The following is a 14515-nucleotide window of genomic DNA, read 5'->3' on the forward strand; positions in this document are numbered from 1 at the left end:
TGGATTCCTTCGTTGACCTTGGTAGTTAATGCTCGATGATCAAAAAAAAAAAAAAAAAAAAATCGCACTTACCCATACTAGGAACTATTCACATAACTATAGATGATTTGCCTGTAATTAAAGGATTTGGAAATTCCGTAGTTATTTCTGTGGGTAAAATTAATGGCGAAGTAGAAATTGATGGGGTGAAAGCTTATTGTACCTGATTATGTTATGGAAGTGTCTTCCATGATAGGACAGGCTTTTACATAACAGCATCATGTAATTCAAAAAACTGGTGAACATTTTGATATTTTATATAATAGTTTTGATGACATAATGACAACTGAAAAAAATAAGAAGTCATAATCGCATTGTAAACACGAGACGGAATAACAAAATTGTAACTCCAAGTTTTCGACTGCGCAAAGTAAACGTTTCCTTTCTGGGTCATGGTATTCGCATGTATAATAAAATACCACAAACGATTTTGAAATTGTCTCAACGTAAATTTAAAGTTTAAAAAAAAAAAAAAAAAAATCAATTAATAGATAAAGCTTATTACTCGGTGCAGGATTACATAGTTGATAAAGATGTGTGGACTTAGTGACGCTGTATTTCATGCAACATGTTTCTAATTTTGTTCTAAAACACAGTTTATATATTATTTTCAAAAGAGTAACTGCGGAGTTTCTTGCCGATTCTTCTCTGCAGAATCTACATTCCGAATCGGTGGTAGCTTCACTTTTACAAAAATAATAATTAATTTCTAAAGTTTTAATTTGTAAAATGACGATTCGAAAGTGCTCTTGGAGCCTATTTGAATAAAGCTAATTTTGATTTTGATTTTGATCCAACGGGGATCCGATAAATTGAAATCCGTAACACCACATAACACCGAACATCAGTAGATAAACATACTGTCAGACAATTTTTTTAGAGGCTAAAGAGTTTTTTTCGTAGGTTTGTAAAAGGGTTCTCGATTTTTTTTTTTTTTTGAAATAGAGTATAGACTAGGTTCATCAATGGCGCATGTGGACGCTTTGAGCCGTAACCCATCAACCCACCAATAATAATAATCGTTCTGAACGAACTATTAATGCAGTAACTGAAAATGATTGGCTTTCAACAGTACAAAATTCTGATTTGAAGATACAACGAATTATTGAGACGATGTGGTAGATATAAAAAGTAACTACAAACTCAAAAATAGTAAACTTTTTAGAATTACAGCTGAAGCTGATAGATGGGCTGTGCCTAAAGGTGTGCGTTGGCAAATCATTAAACAAAACCACGATGATCTAGGCCATTTCGTGGTAGACAAGACGTTAGAACGCATAAAGTTTTGTCACTAAATATGAAGGCTCTTGTCTAGAATGTGCATATAGTAAGACATCCGGTGGTAAGAGACCCGTTTTTTTTTACACCCTATCCACAAAGTAGATACTCTGTTTGACACCATCTATATGAATCATGTTGGGCCATTTGTGTGTAGTAGCAAAAAAAAAAAAAACATGTACATTCTAGTATTGATTAACCCGTTTACGAAATATATTTCATTAAAACCTGTAAAGAGTGCCAAATCCAAAATAACAGTAAATATTTAAATGAATTCATTAGTATCTTTGGTGTACCTAAATGTATAATTTCTGACCGTGGTTTATCATGTACAAGTAATCTCTTCAAGAGTCTCAACAACCTCACGATGATACATTAATAAGTGATAGAGAATTTAATAATGACTCGGATAGTGAATGACATGTACTAATTGTTTATGTTTCAGAGCCAATTGGGTTTCTAATAATTAACGACCAATGGGGTCTTTATGTGATTTAGGACCAATGGGGTCTTTATGTGATTTAGGACCAATTGGGTTCTTTTAACATTTGGGGCCAATTGGGTCCATGTGTAATAATACGACCAATTGGGTCTACGACCAATTGAGTCTTTATAAAGTTTACGACCAATTGGGTCGTTTTGAAAGAGTTTCATTTTATATAACAATATCGTTTTAATCGTTGTAAACAAAATTGTCTTCGTTTTAGATACAGAATGATTGCTGTCAAGTACGAGGACGTACACTAATAGGATGACCGACTGTCAACAATATTATATCCGGTTATCATGTAATTAGCTAATAAAACTCGTACTTGGTTGCAAATGTAGTTTAAAATATAATAATGTTTTATAATAGTAAAATAACATAGATGTAAGCTAATTTTCCTTTTAATTATTGAACACGCAGGCATGGCGCCATCCCCACCCTTTCTATATAAAATGGAGATGCCGCCATTGCCTCGTGTCAACAATATTGTTTCCATTTATTATGAGGTTAGCTAATGAAACTCATACTTGGTTGCAAATGTAGTTTAAAATATTATAATGATTTTTAATAGTTAAATAACATAGATACAAGTTAATTTTCGTTTGTATTATTAAACACGCGGGCATGGCGCCATCCCCACCCTTTGTAAATAAAATGGAGATGTCGCCATTGCCTCGCCAGTTCGTTTCGGACGTTCGAGCAGTAAAGACTTAAAAAGTGTAAGTGATTACTATTTACTGTTAATATATTATTATTTTATTGCTATGCATAATGTTTTTCTATGTAATGGAATATAATTGTGTTTTTCTTGATAAAATTGTATACGATCTGACTAGTTATTTATTTATAAACAAAGGCAATTCATGAACTAACAGATTTAACTTAAATATTATTGCATTCTATTTACAAATAATACTTAAATAAATAGATTATAATCAATAAAGTCTTTTATTTTCACATATGATGTCTTTTTTTTGTCCGCTCATCACGGAAAATTTACGACACAAAATTTTAATTAATTTCTCTTCTTAGTAATTCAAGCCTTAAAATATTGGATAAAAATATAAAGAATATTATACTTTTCATTTAATATAAACTCATTTATGTTTTAGAAACAAATATTTTAATAAGCATACACAGATTAATTTTTTAAGCCAGCCCTCCGGAGGTAGAAAAGTACAGAAAAGTAAACAAAAGCCTTGATTTTGAGTATCATAGATCTAAGCGAGAGTTATACACCAACCAGGCGCTCATAAAACAAACAGAGTAGGTACACGTCGTTGCCATAGTTCACTACTTGAATTCATAAAGTTATTTACACATTTACTCAGCTATTGAGTTACGTCGGAATACTAAGGAAATTAATGTCATTTCTTCGTATAATTAATGTATTCTTTGATTTAATGACTTGCAGACTTTGGCAAAGTAATTAGATATCATTTACAACAGTCTTCAGAAGACTACATACAGGTAAGAGGTACATTTGTTTCATAGAGCCTGTTTACTTTACAAAGTGTTATGTGATGGTATGGTGATGATTTTTGATGGTTGACCTACTTAGTTAATTTCCCATTTTTTTATTATCATAGCAAAACCTTGTCTGTTTTATAAGTATCAAAAAATAACTTACTTAAAAATTATAGAAAATAATCTGAGTTTTGATTTTAAACTATTTGATTTCATAATTGATTATCATACAAACGAGCACAAAGTCACAAAACTTAATTATTCTTATTTGTATTAAGTACCTTAATAATAATTATTAAGGAAGTCTGTAATTTATAATATTTTTTATGAATATGAAACATGTTTGACGTGTGCATAACGTGTTGTCGTTGGTGAGTACCAGGAGCTCAGAAAGCTAATGGAGTGCGACCGCAGGAATGTTGCCAAGGCACTAGATCTCTGTGCTCGACCTACATTCATAGGCGTGAAGCGATCCACCCTCGCCCTAGACGTCAGCTGCATTGTTTCACTAATGCTCTAAAAGCCTTTTGAGTTTCTATTTTGTCTTGAGCAAAAATGTGTTTTTTTCTTATTAAAAAATAAAAATTCTTTATAAATATGTAATTCTTTTTCTAAAAGCGCCAGTTGCCAGTGTTATAATACATTCTAATCCAATTTTTGTAAGTCCGATATTTTGCAAGCAAATTGTCAAAGAACCTATACAATTAATCAAAATTGGAGTATCTGTTTGTAATATTAAAATAATCGCTTTTAACTAAATTCATGTTTGTAATTATTTGTAGACGGTACATATACCAAAATAACATTTTCAGGCTACTTTTATTTTAGATTTTTTTATAACTGCGAACTGAACAATAATTATTTTGTTTTTCACGCAGATTTTTTTTAAGTCACCAGGTCGGCAAACAAGCGTACGGCTCACCTGATGTTAAGCGATTACCGTAGCTTATAGACACCTGCAACACCAGAAGCATAGCAAGCGCGTTGCCGACCCAATCCCCAATTCCCCAGGAGCTCTGGTCACCTTACTCACCAACAGCAACGCTCTTGCGATGCTTCTGGTTTTGCGGGCGTCTAATAAGCTACGGTAATCTCTTACCATCAGGTAAGCCGCATGTTTGCCGACCTAGTGATATATAAAAAAAAAATACTTGGCTAGTTTTTTGTATACTTGCGCTGTAAGTACTTTTTGAGTAATCTTTGATAGCGCGTATTTACTTGACTAGTTTTTTGTCTACTTACGGTGTATTACTTTTCAATATAATTGAAGTCGATTTTTTTTTTCGTTTGCGGGCAAACAAAATAATATTTATACCGAATCTAGGTGGTTAACTAGTCTTACTCTTAACTCAAGTCACATTCAAAACAGCCATCTAAATACCAAGGATTACAAGTTCAAGGGTGTCAACATCTGTCTTATTACTGTTTATATTAATTTGCCTCTTGAATATTATTGTTTCAGTCATATAAAAAACGAATGTGCTTTAGACCACAAGACAGTAAGACGTCTGCACAATAGGCCTACATATAGCCTAGATATACGAAACGTAACAGGCTATGAGAGAAAGAAAGAAAATTTGTGCTCGCACCTCTCTCTCTTGCTCCGTTCACACTTTTCGTAACTAGCCAGAACTAATTGATTGTAAACAAAGTCGCAATTTCGTTTGGAATTCAACCTACAAAGACGCGCTTGCAGCATCTTTAGTCACGAATACTTTTTGAACGGCATACAAATAAATCTTTATAGAGGTAATGAGTGTACACGTTTAATCAGTAATTCTAATTAAAAGACTTTTATGATCATAACGTGCCTAGAGAACAGCATAGTATTTTTTACGATGAACATTCCATGCTTATGACTAATTTCACAGCGACATTACTCGAAACCAAGGCTTTTACGCAAATAGAAAAAAGCAATACTACAAAGTCTATATATACATATATAAAAATCAATTGCTGTTCGTTTGTCTTCGCTAAAATTCGAGAATGGCTGGACCGGTTTGGATAATTTTGATCTAGTATTATATTTGTGGAAGTTCAGGGAAGGTTTAAAGGATGAGAAACGTAAATAATAAGTAACGGAAAATACTAAAAACGATAATTTTCCAATACAAAATATCCTAGCTGTGAAAATAGTCCTATCTGCGAAACATTTGATGTGTTTTGTGAAAAATATTAACTTAGTTAGTTAGTAGTAGTTAGTTAGTAGTAGTTAGTTAGTAGTAGTTAGTTAGTAGTCAAATATTTATAAGTACGTTCAGAAAGTGTTTTGTCCATATTTTCCACAACACATGTATATAGGTGATACAAGGTTCACCAGGTCATCTAGTCTTTAATAAAAAATTCAAGCTACCTTAAGTACTATCAAAAATTAAAGATGTTATTCGAACCTCGTAGGTGTTCTGAACGTACGGCTATTTTCACGCTAATCCTCAAGCATGTCTGTGACTGTAGCCTCTAGGGGCCTTTCAAAACATTTTCACACAGAACAAAGAATAGCCCTTGTTCGAAGCCGCCGATGCCGAACGAAACGAGACAATGAGCCAGTGGAAAGCGGTCGCCTTTCGCATCGGACAATAGTTCGCACGGTTTCAGAATATACACAAATGTTTATTAAAATAGTGCTATTAGCACTGTTCAATATGTATTGTACATTTTTAAGTATGCCTTGGAGAATTAGTAATATATTTTTTTCGTGTCACGTAGCACCTACGTTAAAAAATTTCGTTCGAATTTCGAAGTTAAATGTTTACCGGAAATTTTGTAATTTTTAATACTTTTACTTAACTTAAAAGAAAAATATATAAATACTTTTTATGAGTAAAAACTAAATTTCACCACAGATAAAGAAATAATTTGGCACAAGTAGTAGACGGTACTAGGGTAACATGAACTAAAGGAATTATCTAGTTTTCGGTATTGTTTTCACTCGCGTATCAAAACAAAACTATCTCTACTCGCAGGTATCAGGATAACATAAAATGTGAGGAGATGTGAATTACCTCCTGGTTGCATTGCGAACAAAAGTCGTGTCTGCATGTAGGGCAATGTGCGGGACTGGCGGCGCGAACTTGTACCACCGTGTCGCACCCGGGCCGCGGGCAGAACGCACGCATCGCATCCATCGCTACCTCTGCGAACAAAAGATTATTTTTTATTATTTATATTACAATAGGGATACACGGAAGTAATTACGCCTGTTTTTGTATAAGAAAAGATCTTAAAACGACTGACGTACTGTTATAAAATTTAATGACACAACTTTCTATATAACTGGAAACTTAAAACAGAGATAAATTCGCACAAAACAGCGACCGTAAGTATAAATTACTCGTGGAGAAACATACGAATCTCACTCGATTCATGGCCGTACAATAACCTGTCATTGGAGGTGATTGGATTCGCGTTATAACTATTAGTTAAGTGCTATAAGTAAAACGAAATGTGTACATAACGTGTCGTTACATATTTAGTTAATATATTTTGTAGCGGAGTCAGGGTCGGTCGAAGTAACAAAAAAAAAAAAACAGTAATATAATCTTATAAGGAAACTTGCTAAGATACCTAAAAATACAAATTGTAAAAAAACACACCGTAACTCAAAAATCTGCAAAATATAAGGTATATTGAGCGTGTTAAAAATAAGAGGTTTTCTTAAAAAAATAAGTTGTCTCTATTATTATACATCATAATTTTAAAATACGAATCTACCGCATTCGTTACACGTTATGAAAATTTGTCGTTTATTAATAGATTGAAAGAAAATATGTAATTTTTCATTAATTAAACCCGTTATAAGACCATAAATACTACCATCCACGCAAAAGTACGGACGGGTAACCAAAAAAAGATATGTTACCAAAAAAATTACAATAAAACGTACACGCCTCTATATATTTTTCAAAGCTCCATTTACTTCAAAAAAGAGTTTTATATCAATTAATGTAAAATATCGTGATCATCATCATCATCACATCAGCGTATCGCAGCCGGAACGTAGTCTTTTCCAAGTTCCCGCCAAACATCCCAGTTTTCCGGAAACCTCATCTTCCACCAATAGAAAAGACAGTAACAAAAATTTAATACAAAAAAAAAAAACAGCTAAGTTGTGCTGTCATACAAAGCATGATGAGATGTAAGATTGGTTAATGTATAGAGATGGAGTTCCGGTCTCCGGCTCCGATACCCTTGATCAAATGATACAATCTAGTGCTGCAGCACGCGGAAGCAATACGTCAAGAATATTAAGATGGATTTTTATTAGATACAACTTGACACAATGTCATATGCTACTTAACGATCATTTATTTATGTATATAATATTTGTAAGTTGTAATACCTGACTCGGCAAACGTTGTCTTGCCACTAAACGCTATTTAAAAATAGGAGTTGGTGGTAGAAGGGTGAAAATTTAGGGTTGTATGTATTTTTCAACGCCAAAACATAATAAAGTAAAAAATTAATAATTTATCTAAAAATTAAAAAAAAATTAGGGGTGGGACCACCCTTAATATTTAGGGGGATGAAAAATAGGTGTTGTTCGATTCTCAGACGTACTCAATATGCACACGAAATTTCATGAGAATCGGTCAAGCCGTTTCGGAGAAGTTTAACTACAAATACCGCGACACGACAATTTTATATATTAGAGATAATAAGGTGGAGTACAGCAGGCAAAATCTTGCCCAAGATTTGGAGCAGTCCGATTTGGAAAGCTCATTTTATAGAAGGTCACAGCTAAATAACACTGGCTCTCAAGTAATAGTAGTAGTGTTCCTGTGACGAGTAAGGTAGTCAGTCAGAACTCCGGGGGAGAATCTGGCATTGCTCCTCAGCTGGTGTTACTAGAGTCAATAAATTACGATATCCGCTTATCATGAAGCCCGTCTTACAATTGTTTGCCACCTTTGAAATAAACAAAAATCTTATAAATGTATAATAGTGCCCCATTCCTTAATCACGTTATAGCTCGAGAACGATGACATCGATTTAATTCATATTTTATCGAATTTTCAAAACGAATCGTTTTTTGAATAAAGGAACCGGTTTTAATTCTTAATGATACTATCACATACCTACATATTCAATTTAAACGAATTATGTCAAAAATATATCGATAGTAAATTAATTCAGAAAGAAATTATTAAAACCAGCCGCTACTAATTGCGTATAATAAATCTCACGACGGTGCTACTCCAAACGTGTAGTCACAATTTTACTGAAATATTTAAAATTCTTTTTTATGAACATCAAAGAAGATGTATTTTCGTATCGTGAATCTTTTTAAGTAAATAATTATCTTAAGACAGATGCCAAACACTTTTCTGACACGACCGGTTTACATTTATTTATATTTATTATCTATAAAATAATTTCGTATTCGGTCCTTCGACGTAGAGTTTATCTAACCTAAATAAATTGATTCATTGTTTATATCTTAGCATATACTAAGGTGTGTAAGGTTGAGCTGTGTGGTTACGGCAGTAAAGAATATAGCCACCCCCTCTCCTCCAGTGAGTGTCGTAAGAGTCGACTAAAGGATAACAGAGTTCCAATACCACCTTGAAACTTAAGAAGCCGACCGATGGCACGATAACCATCCAACTGCTGGCTTTGAAATACACAGGCCGAAGACGGGCAGCAGTGTCTTCGGTGCGACAAAGCCAGCCCTGGGGTCACCAACCCGCCTGCCCAGCGTGTGGACTATGGGCAAAACACATGAGTTTTCGGCGTGGACTTTGGGAGGCCTATGTCCAACAGTGGATCGCGATAGGCTGAAGTGATAATGCATTAAAATTAGCGGGTTAAAAGCTGGTTTCGTCGTGTTCGAAATCGAACTATTTGTAGCGGAAGCGCAAAAACTACTCGTCAGATTCTGACCAAATTTAAATGGGGCTAAACAGGCGCCAGCTTTCTAAAAAAAAAAAAAAAACATCAAAACTCAATTTTTTTTAGTCCATTAATAATAAAAAGAAAATAATAGTAAAGTAAAGTAGTGTGCTCTTCGTTAAACCATGCAGGAGGATTGAACTTGCGTCACTGTAATAGCAAGCTATTTACATACAATACTTTTAGTACTGTCCATCTGTGACAAGATTGAAGGTCAGTAGAAAGGCAAATGATTATATATAATGAAACAAATTATGCACTGATACACACCTGCAGCGTAATAATGAAATTTAATATAATTCACAATTCAATTAATATTCTTAAGTTAAAATTAAGGGGATGGGCCTATATGTATATAGGTATGTAATATATAATATTATGACTAAATGTGCCCTTTATTTTTACTCATAAAGTAGAAGTGCCTTTGTGGGAGCTTAAACGTACTCCGGCTGTGTATATATTTGGTTTAAATAGAATCGATTCAAGCAGCAGCTAGCACTTGCCTTAAATTGATAATATTTACAAGGAGGGCTAAAATAGTGCAGTGTTTTTTATTTGACTACCCCGTTGGCGCAGTTTGTAGTGACCCTGCTTTCTGCTCCGAGGGTTGTAGGTTCGATTCCCACCCCGAGTCTGGGTGTAATATAAATATTTATTTATATATGTATTATTTATAAGCATGTTTATCGAAAAAAAAATAACCAGTCGGCTGTTACCTATAACACAAGCATTGAGTTGCTTACTTTAGGAACAGATGACCGTGTGTGTAATTGTGTAAATATTTAATATTTAATATATTTAATTATTATATTACAACAATTTACGACCTCTTTGTGTACGACATTTATGATACACCTTTTGTACACTAGACGTAATAGACTGCTTGCAGAGCTCCTTTTCTATCACAACAACAACAGTTTTCCTTAAGTCTTCGCAAGCCATTTTTTACCTAAAAATTAGTTTGAATGGCCACAACAGCTGAACGCTTGTTTGCTTACTTTTAATCAGTAGTCCAGAATTAAAATTAGATGATTCCAGCTTCAAAAGTGACGAACTTTCAATTTAGTATTTTAACCATTATTTCACTTGTTCAAGAGAGCAAAATGTCCACAAATGATGAAATACGTATTTACCTATTCGTTTTTAATCAGTAGTCAAAAAATCTCATGCTTCTAATTCGAAAAAATAACAAACTTGTCCTACAAACCTTTTATTAGTGGACAGATACAAAGTTGCGAGAGCCCTTAGAGCGCGTCAATCCGATCCTGGCACAAAATCCGTTCTTGGCGTCCTATAATAGCGTGCCTTAGATATAGGAATTAGATTAGATATTTAGATAGATTTGCGATAATTTGAGACAGAACGATTAAAATTAGAGTTCAATTACTGTCAGATATTTAGTTTATAATTTCATATACAGCGTTATACAGCGGTTAGTTATCGATAATTGATGGCGTCTATTTCTTTATGTTGACGTCATAACATCGTTAATTTTATAGTTAATTCTTGCACAATATTTAAAGAGTAATAATTGTGACGCAATTAAGTTATTAATATTAATTGTACCCGTGAGAATATAATTTTCGTACGTACGTATCATACACTCGTAGAACATGAACCTACTATTGTATTGGTCTATTATCATCTGTATGAAGTTATAATGACATTCTCTTTGACAATTAATTTATAATATTAAAAAATATTGCATTGTTATATTTTGGAACGAACGTTCCTTACGGCAAGGCTTGACATTTGGCTGGGCGACCGAACTGAAAAAAATGTGATACTAAAACCGTAAGAAAAATATACATTGGAAGTGACGTAATAGTCACACGACTGTATAATATGACGTTTGCAAAACTAAAATATTACTAATAAACTTTTTTTAAAATTATTTATGTAATTTTATTCTGTCGACAAGAATAAATAAAGACATGTTTTTTGTTTCACTTAATAGTTTGAATTATTATTTTTATTATTTTGTTTGATTTATTTTATTTTACGGTATTTGTTATTTTCTAAAATACTAAATTTCCTAAATACTTTTATGTACTTAATAAAAACCGATCAACAAAATTAAAAAAAAAAATCAAGAACTAAAATATATATAATTCAACATTTTTTTTTCACATTGTGTTGCTTCTACATATACTATCCGAAGGAACTTCGTTCCTACCTGGTGTCCCATGACACCACATAATTAGATATTCTAAAACTGTTACTAAAATTAAGATTGTTACAATTTGCAAAATAAGTTTTTTTTTTGTTAGACGGTGCCTTATATTTTTTATCCAAGTAAATAAAATAAAAATATTATAAAATGGTATCTATACTTCAAAGATATTATTAGGAAAGCAAATAATGAAACATTCAATGTTATAAAAGAATAGAAACGAGAAGCGTTCTCAATTCAAAAATTTGAAGGTTTGGTTTTACGCATTATAAAAAGGTTGCTACCAAGTGGAATATACGTATAATTCATAATTACATTATTGCATATTTCACTTAGTATGTATGTGTATGACACACCGTCTAGGATCGACGAGCAAACCTTTATAAAATGCAAATAAAGGACCGAATGGACTGGGACAACATTGTAGAACATTGATGACGAATGTTAAATACAGTGAAAAAATGAAAAATAAAAATAGTAAAAGTAACGACATAAAATCAAGTGGAAAGACGCCACAGTCGAGTGATTGTTAAAATTTTATTCACATTATTATTCAACTTTTACTCCCGTGACCGTGGTTGCTGTAAAGTATTCGAAACGTCGGGCATCTAAAGAACTTAATAGACTGCAATAAAATCCGAAAAAGTTAATATATTATAATAACTTTTACTATTCAAATGGTGCAAAAGATTACCATACCGACTATTCGGTAACAATAGAATTTTCAATTAAAATTTCAATATACAACTAGGGTCAAAGATTGAATATATTGTAATTGGGTCATACAATATTTTTTTTAAATGTAACTAGGTCGACAAACAAGCCTACGGCTCACCTGATGATAAGCGATTAGCGTAGCTTTTGCGCACCCTATTCTCGTTTTCCCTCAGGAGCACTGGTCATCTTACTTACCAACAGAAACACAACACTGCTTGAAAGCAGTATTATTTAGCTGTAATCTGTAAGGTACTTCCGAGGTACTTCCCCAGTCGGGCTGCTCCATATTTGAGCAGGAAATTTTATGATGTGCCCTATCTCAATTCAAATGTTAATGAATTCACTCAGGTTAATAAATTTAATAATTCTTGTTCAGGACAAAGCAACATAGACCTTATTATCATTAGTAACAGAGTCACAAAAAGATAATTCCAAGAGAAAAAGATAGAAAACGCCTCATATACAATTTTTTAGTACATGAATTACAAAAGACCAAAAATGTTTCATAAAAGGAATAGAATATAAAGCAAAATATATATAGTATTTTGTAATGTAAAAAAATCCTAACAAGTCTTTTAGTTATCTAGACTTTGTAACTATAAAGAATTTTAATGTACTGAATAATTATAGATATTAATCATACAACTGTGTTTTTGTTAAGAAATACGTGATGTACGAGCCGCCACTCCTGCGTGACGGTTCCGCGGAAAAACTTTAAGATTTTTTTTCAACTTAACAATGTTTTTCATTAATTAGTTTGATGTAGCGTTTCTCAGATAAAAAAAATAGTGCTGAAATTGAAGGTTTATTTGGATCCGTGTTATACTTGACTCCGCCGTTTCCACTTGTTTTAGCTATTATAAACTTTTTTTGATTTGGCGTTATTTATAATTAATTATTTGCCGGGTTTCGGACGACTATTTGCAAAAAAAAAACCCTTTCTTCCAAATCATCGCGTTTGATGATTAATACGATGTTCAAATATGTCCTTAAGCTTTATGTAGTTGCCCCTAAAATTGTGTAGGAATTTTTAAAGATTAAAAATTTGCTACAGTTTGAAACTGATTAGAAATAACATATAACCATATTTGACAATAACCATTATTAGTGAGTCATCGTAAGTGACACCGGGATGAATAGGCTAGTCATAGATAGAAAATAGTCAAATTATACCTAGCACGACCAGGAGATCATGAGATAATACGAGCATTTCCACATTCAAAGTCAATGAAGTCACGGGCACGGCAGACCTGATATAAATAACTCCATTATAGTAATTTAATGAAGCGAATGATTTTAATTGCTGCAATTCAACGTCTGTTCTCTATCAAGTATGAATGTAGAAATAAAGTGAAGACACACAGGCTGATTTTTGACTCATGTAGGATATATTTTAAATCTTCTTTTTAATTATGAGTTTTTTTTAAGCTTTCTATTGTAATGAACTTAAGCAAATACTTTCAAAATATTTAGTTCTGTCGTTACTACTAATATTATAAAAGTTCGATGATTGTTGAAAAACTATGTATTTGAAACAATTTGTTAATTTTTAATACATGGCCTAAATAAATAAAATATTACAAACATATCTTTCTCTTTGCAAACAATTTCATTAGGCGAATAACATTTTAATTACATCATCATACATTATGGTCGTTAGTTAAGCTTTTTCGACAATTTCCTTGCCACGTTAAGCAGTGGCATTTATTGTAATTATTTTTTTTAATTATAGTAATTGTTCGGCCTATTTGACTATACTAAATTTATATTGGAAACATGTAACTCTCTTAAATATAAGCTTTCTTCGTACGGCTTGAAGAAAACCTTTTTAGAGTTATCAATCTTAGTATTTCTTGCATAGGATATCACTACTTATTTTTATTTTGGACCTGTTTTAATAACTTACAAAAATGACTTTTAGTTTTTTTTTAAATAATTAGAAAAAAAACACAAATGATGTTAAAAACCTCAATATTACTTGTTGCATTATTATTTAACAAAAATTTTGCTTGAAATGAAAGTAACTAAAGCTCGATATTTGTATTGTCTAAGTTTTTTTTATGTCAAAAAATACATGCAGCCGCCAACCCTTAATTCTTTCGAGTCTCAATTGAATACTTCTAGATTGTGATTCATGCCTCTATAGCAAACGAAGAGTTGCGATTGTAAACAGTTTAACCGGCTCGTTATCTCATTGTGTACCTGGCTTTAAACTTATACAGGAAGCAATCAGGGCGTTGCAGAGTTTGTGTTTGAAATGGGGGTGAAATTACTGCGCAGTCACCGTGCACGAGGAACGAGGTCTGCGAGCATGCACTGCACATCCTATTACGAACTTATCCTGGTTTACTTTGGATTTTTTGATATAGTAGTTTTAGCTCAATGATTATTTCTTTGAAATTTCATTTTAAATTTCTATGTGAGTGTTTAAAATGTTTTGAAAACAGCGACATCTTACCACGAAA

At 32.6% G+C, this 14515-nt stretch overlaps 1 protein-coding gene across 1 annotated transcript in view; it reads right to left on the reverse strand.

Annotated features, from left to right (window-relative positions):
* The window catches only part of LOC123659562 (E3 ubiquitin-protein ligase RNF144A), a 50221-nt gene that overhangs the window by 20285 nt on the left and 15421 nt on the right, over positions 1-14515 (reverse strand). The window contains exon 2 of the mRNA XM_045594770.1: positions 6274-6404. Coding sequence (XP_045450726.1) covers positions 6274-6404 — 131 coding nt within the window. The remainder of the gene's footprint in view (positions 1-6273; positions 6405-14515) is intronic.

Source organism: Melitaea cinxia, chromosome 14, assembly GCF_905220565.1.
Source record: "Melitaea cinxia chromosome 14, ilMelCinx1.1, whole genome shotgun sequence".
NCBI classification, from domain to species: domain Eukaryota; kingdom Metazoa; phylum Arthropoda; class Insecta; order Lepidoptera; family Nymphalidae; genus Melitaea; species Melitaea cinxia.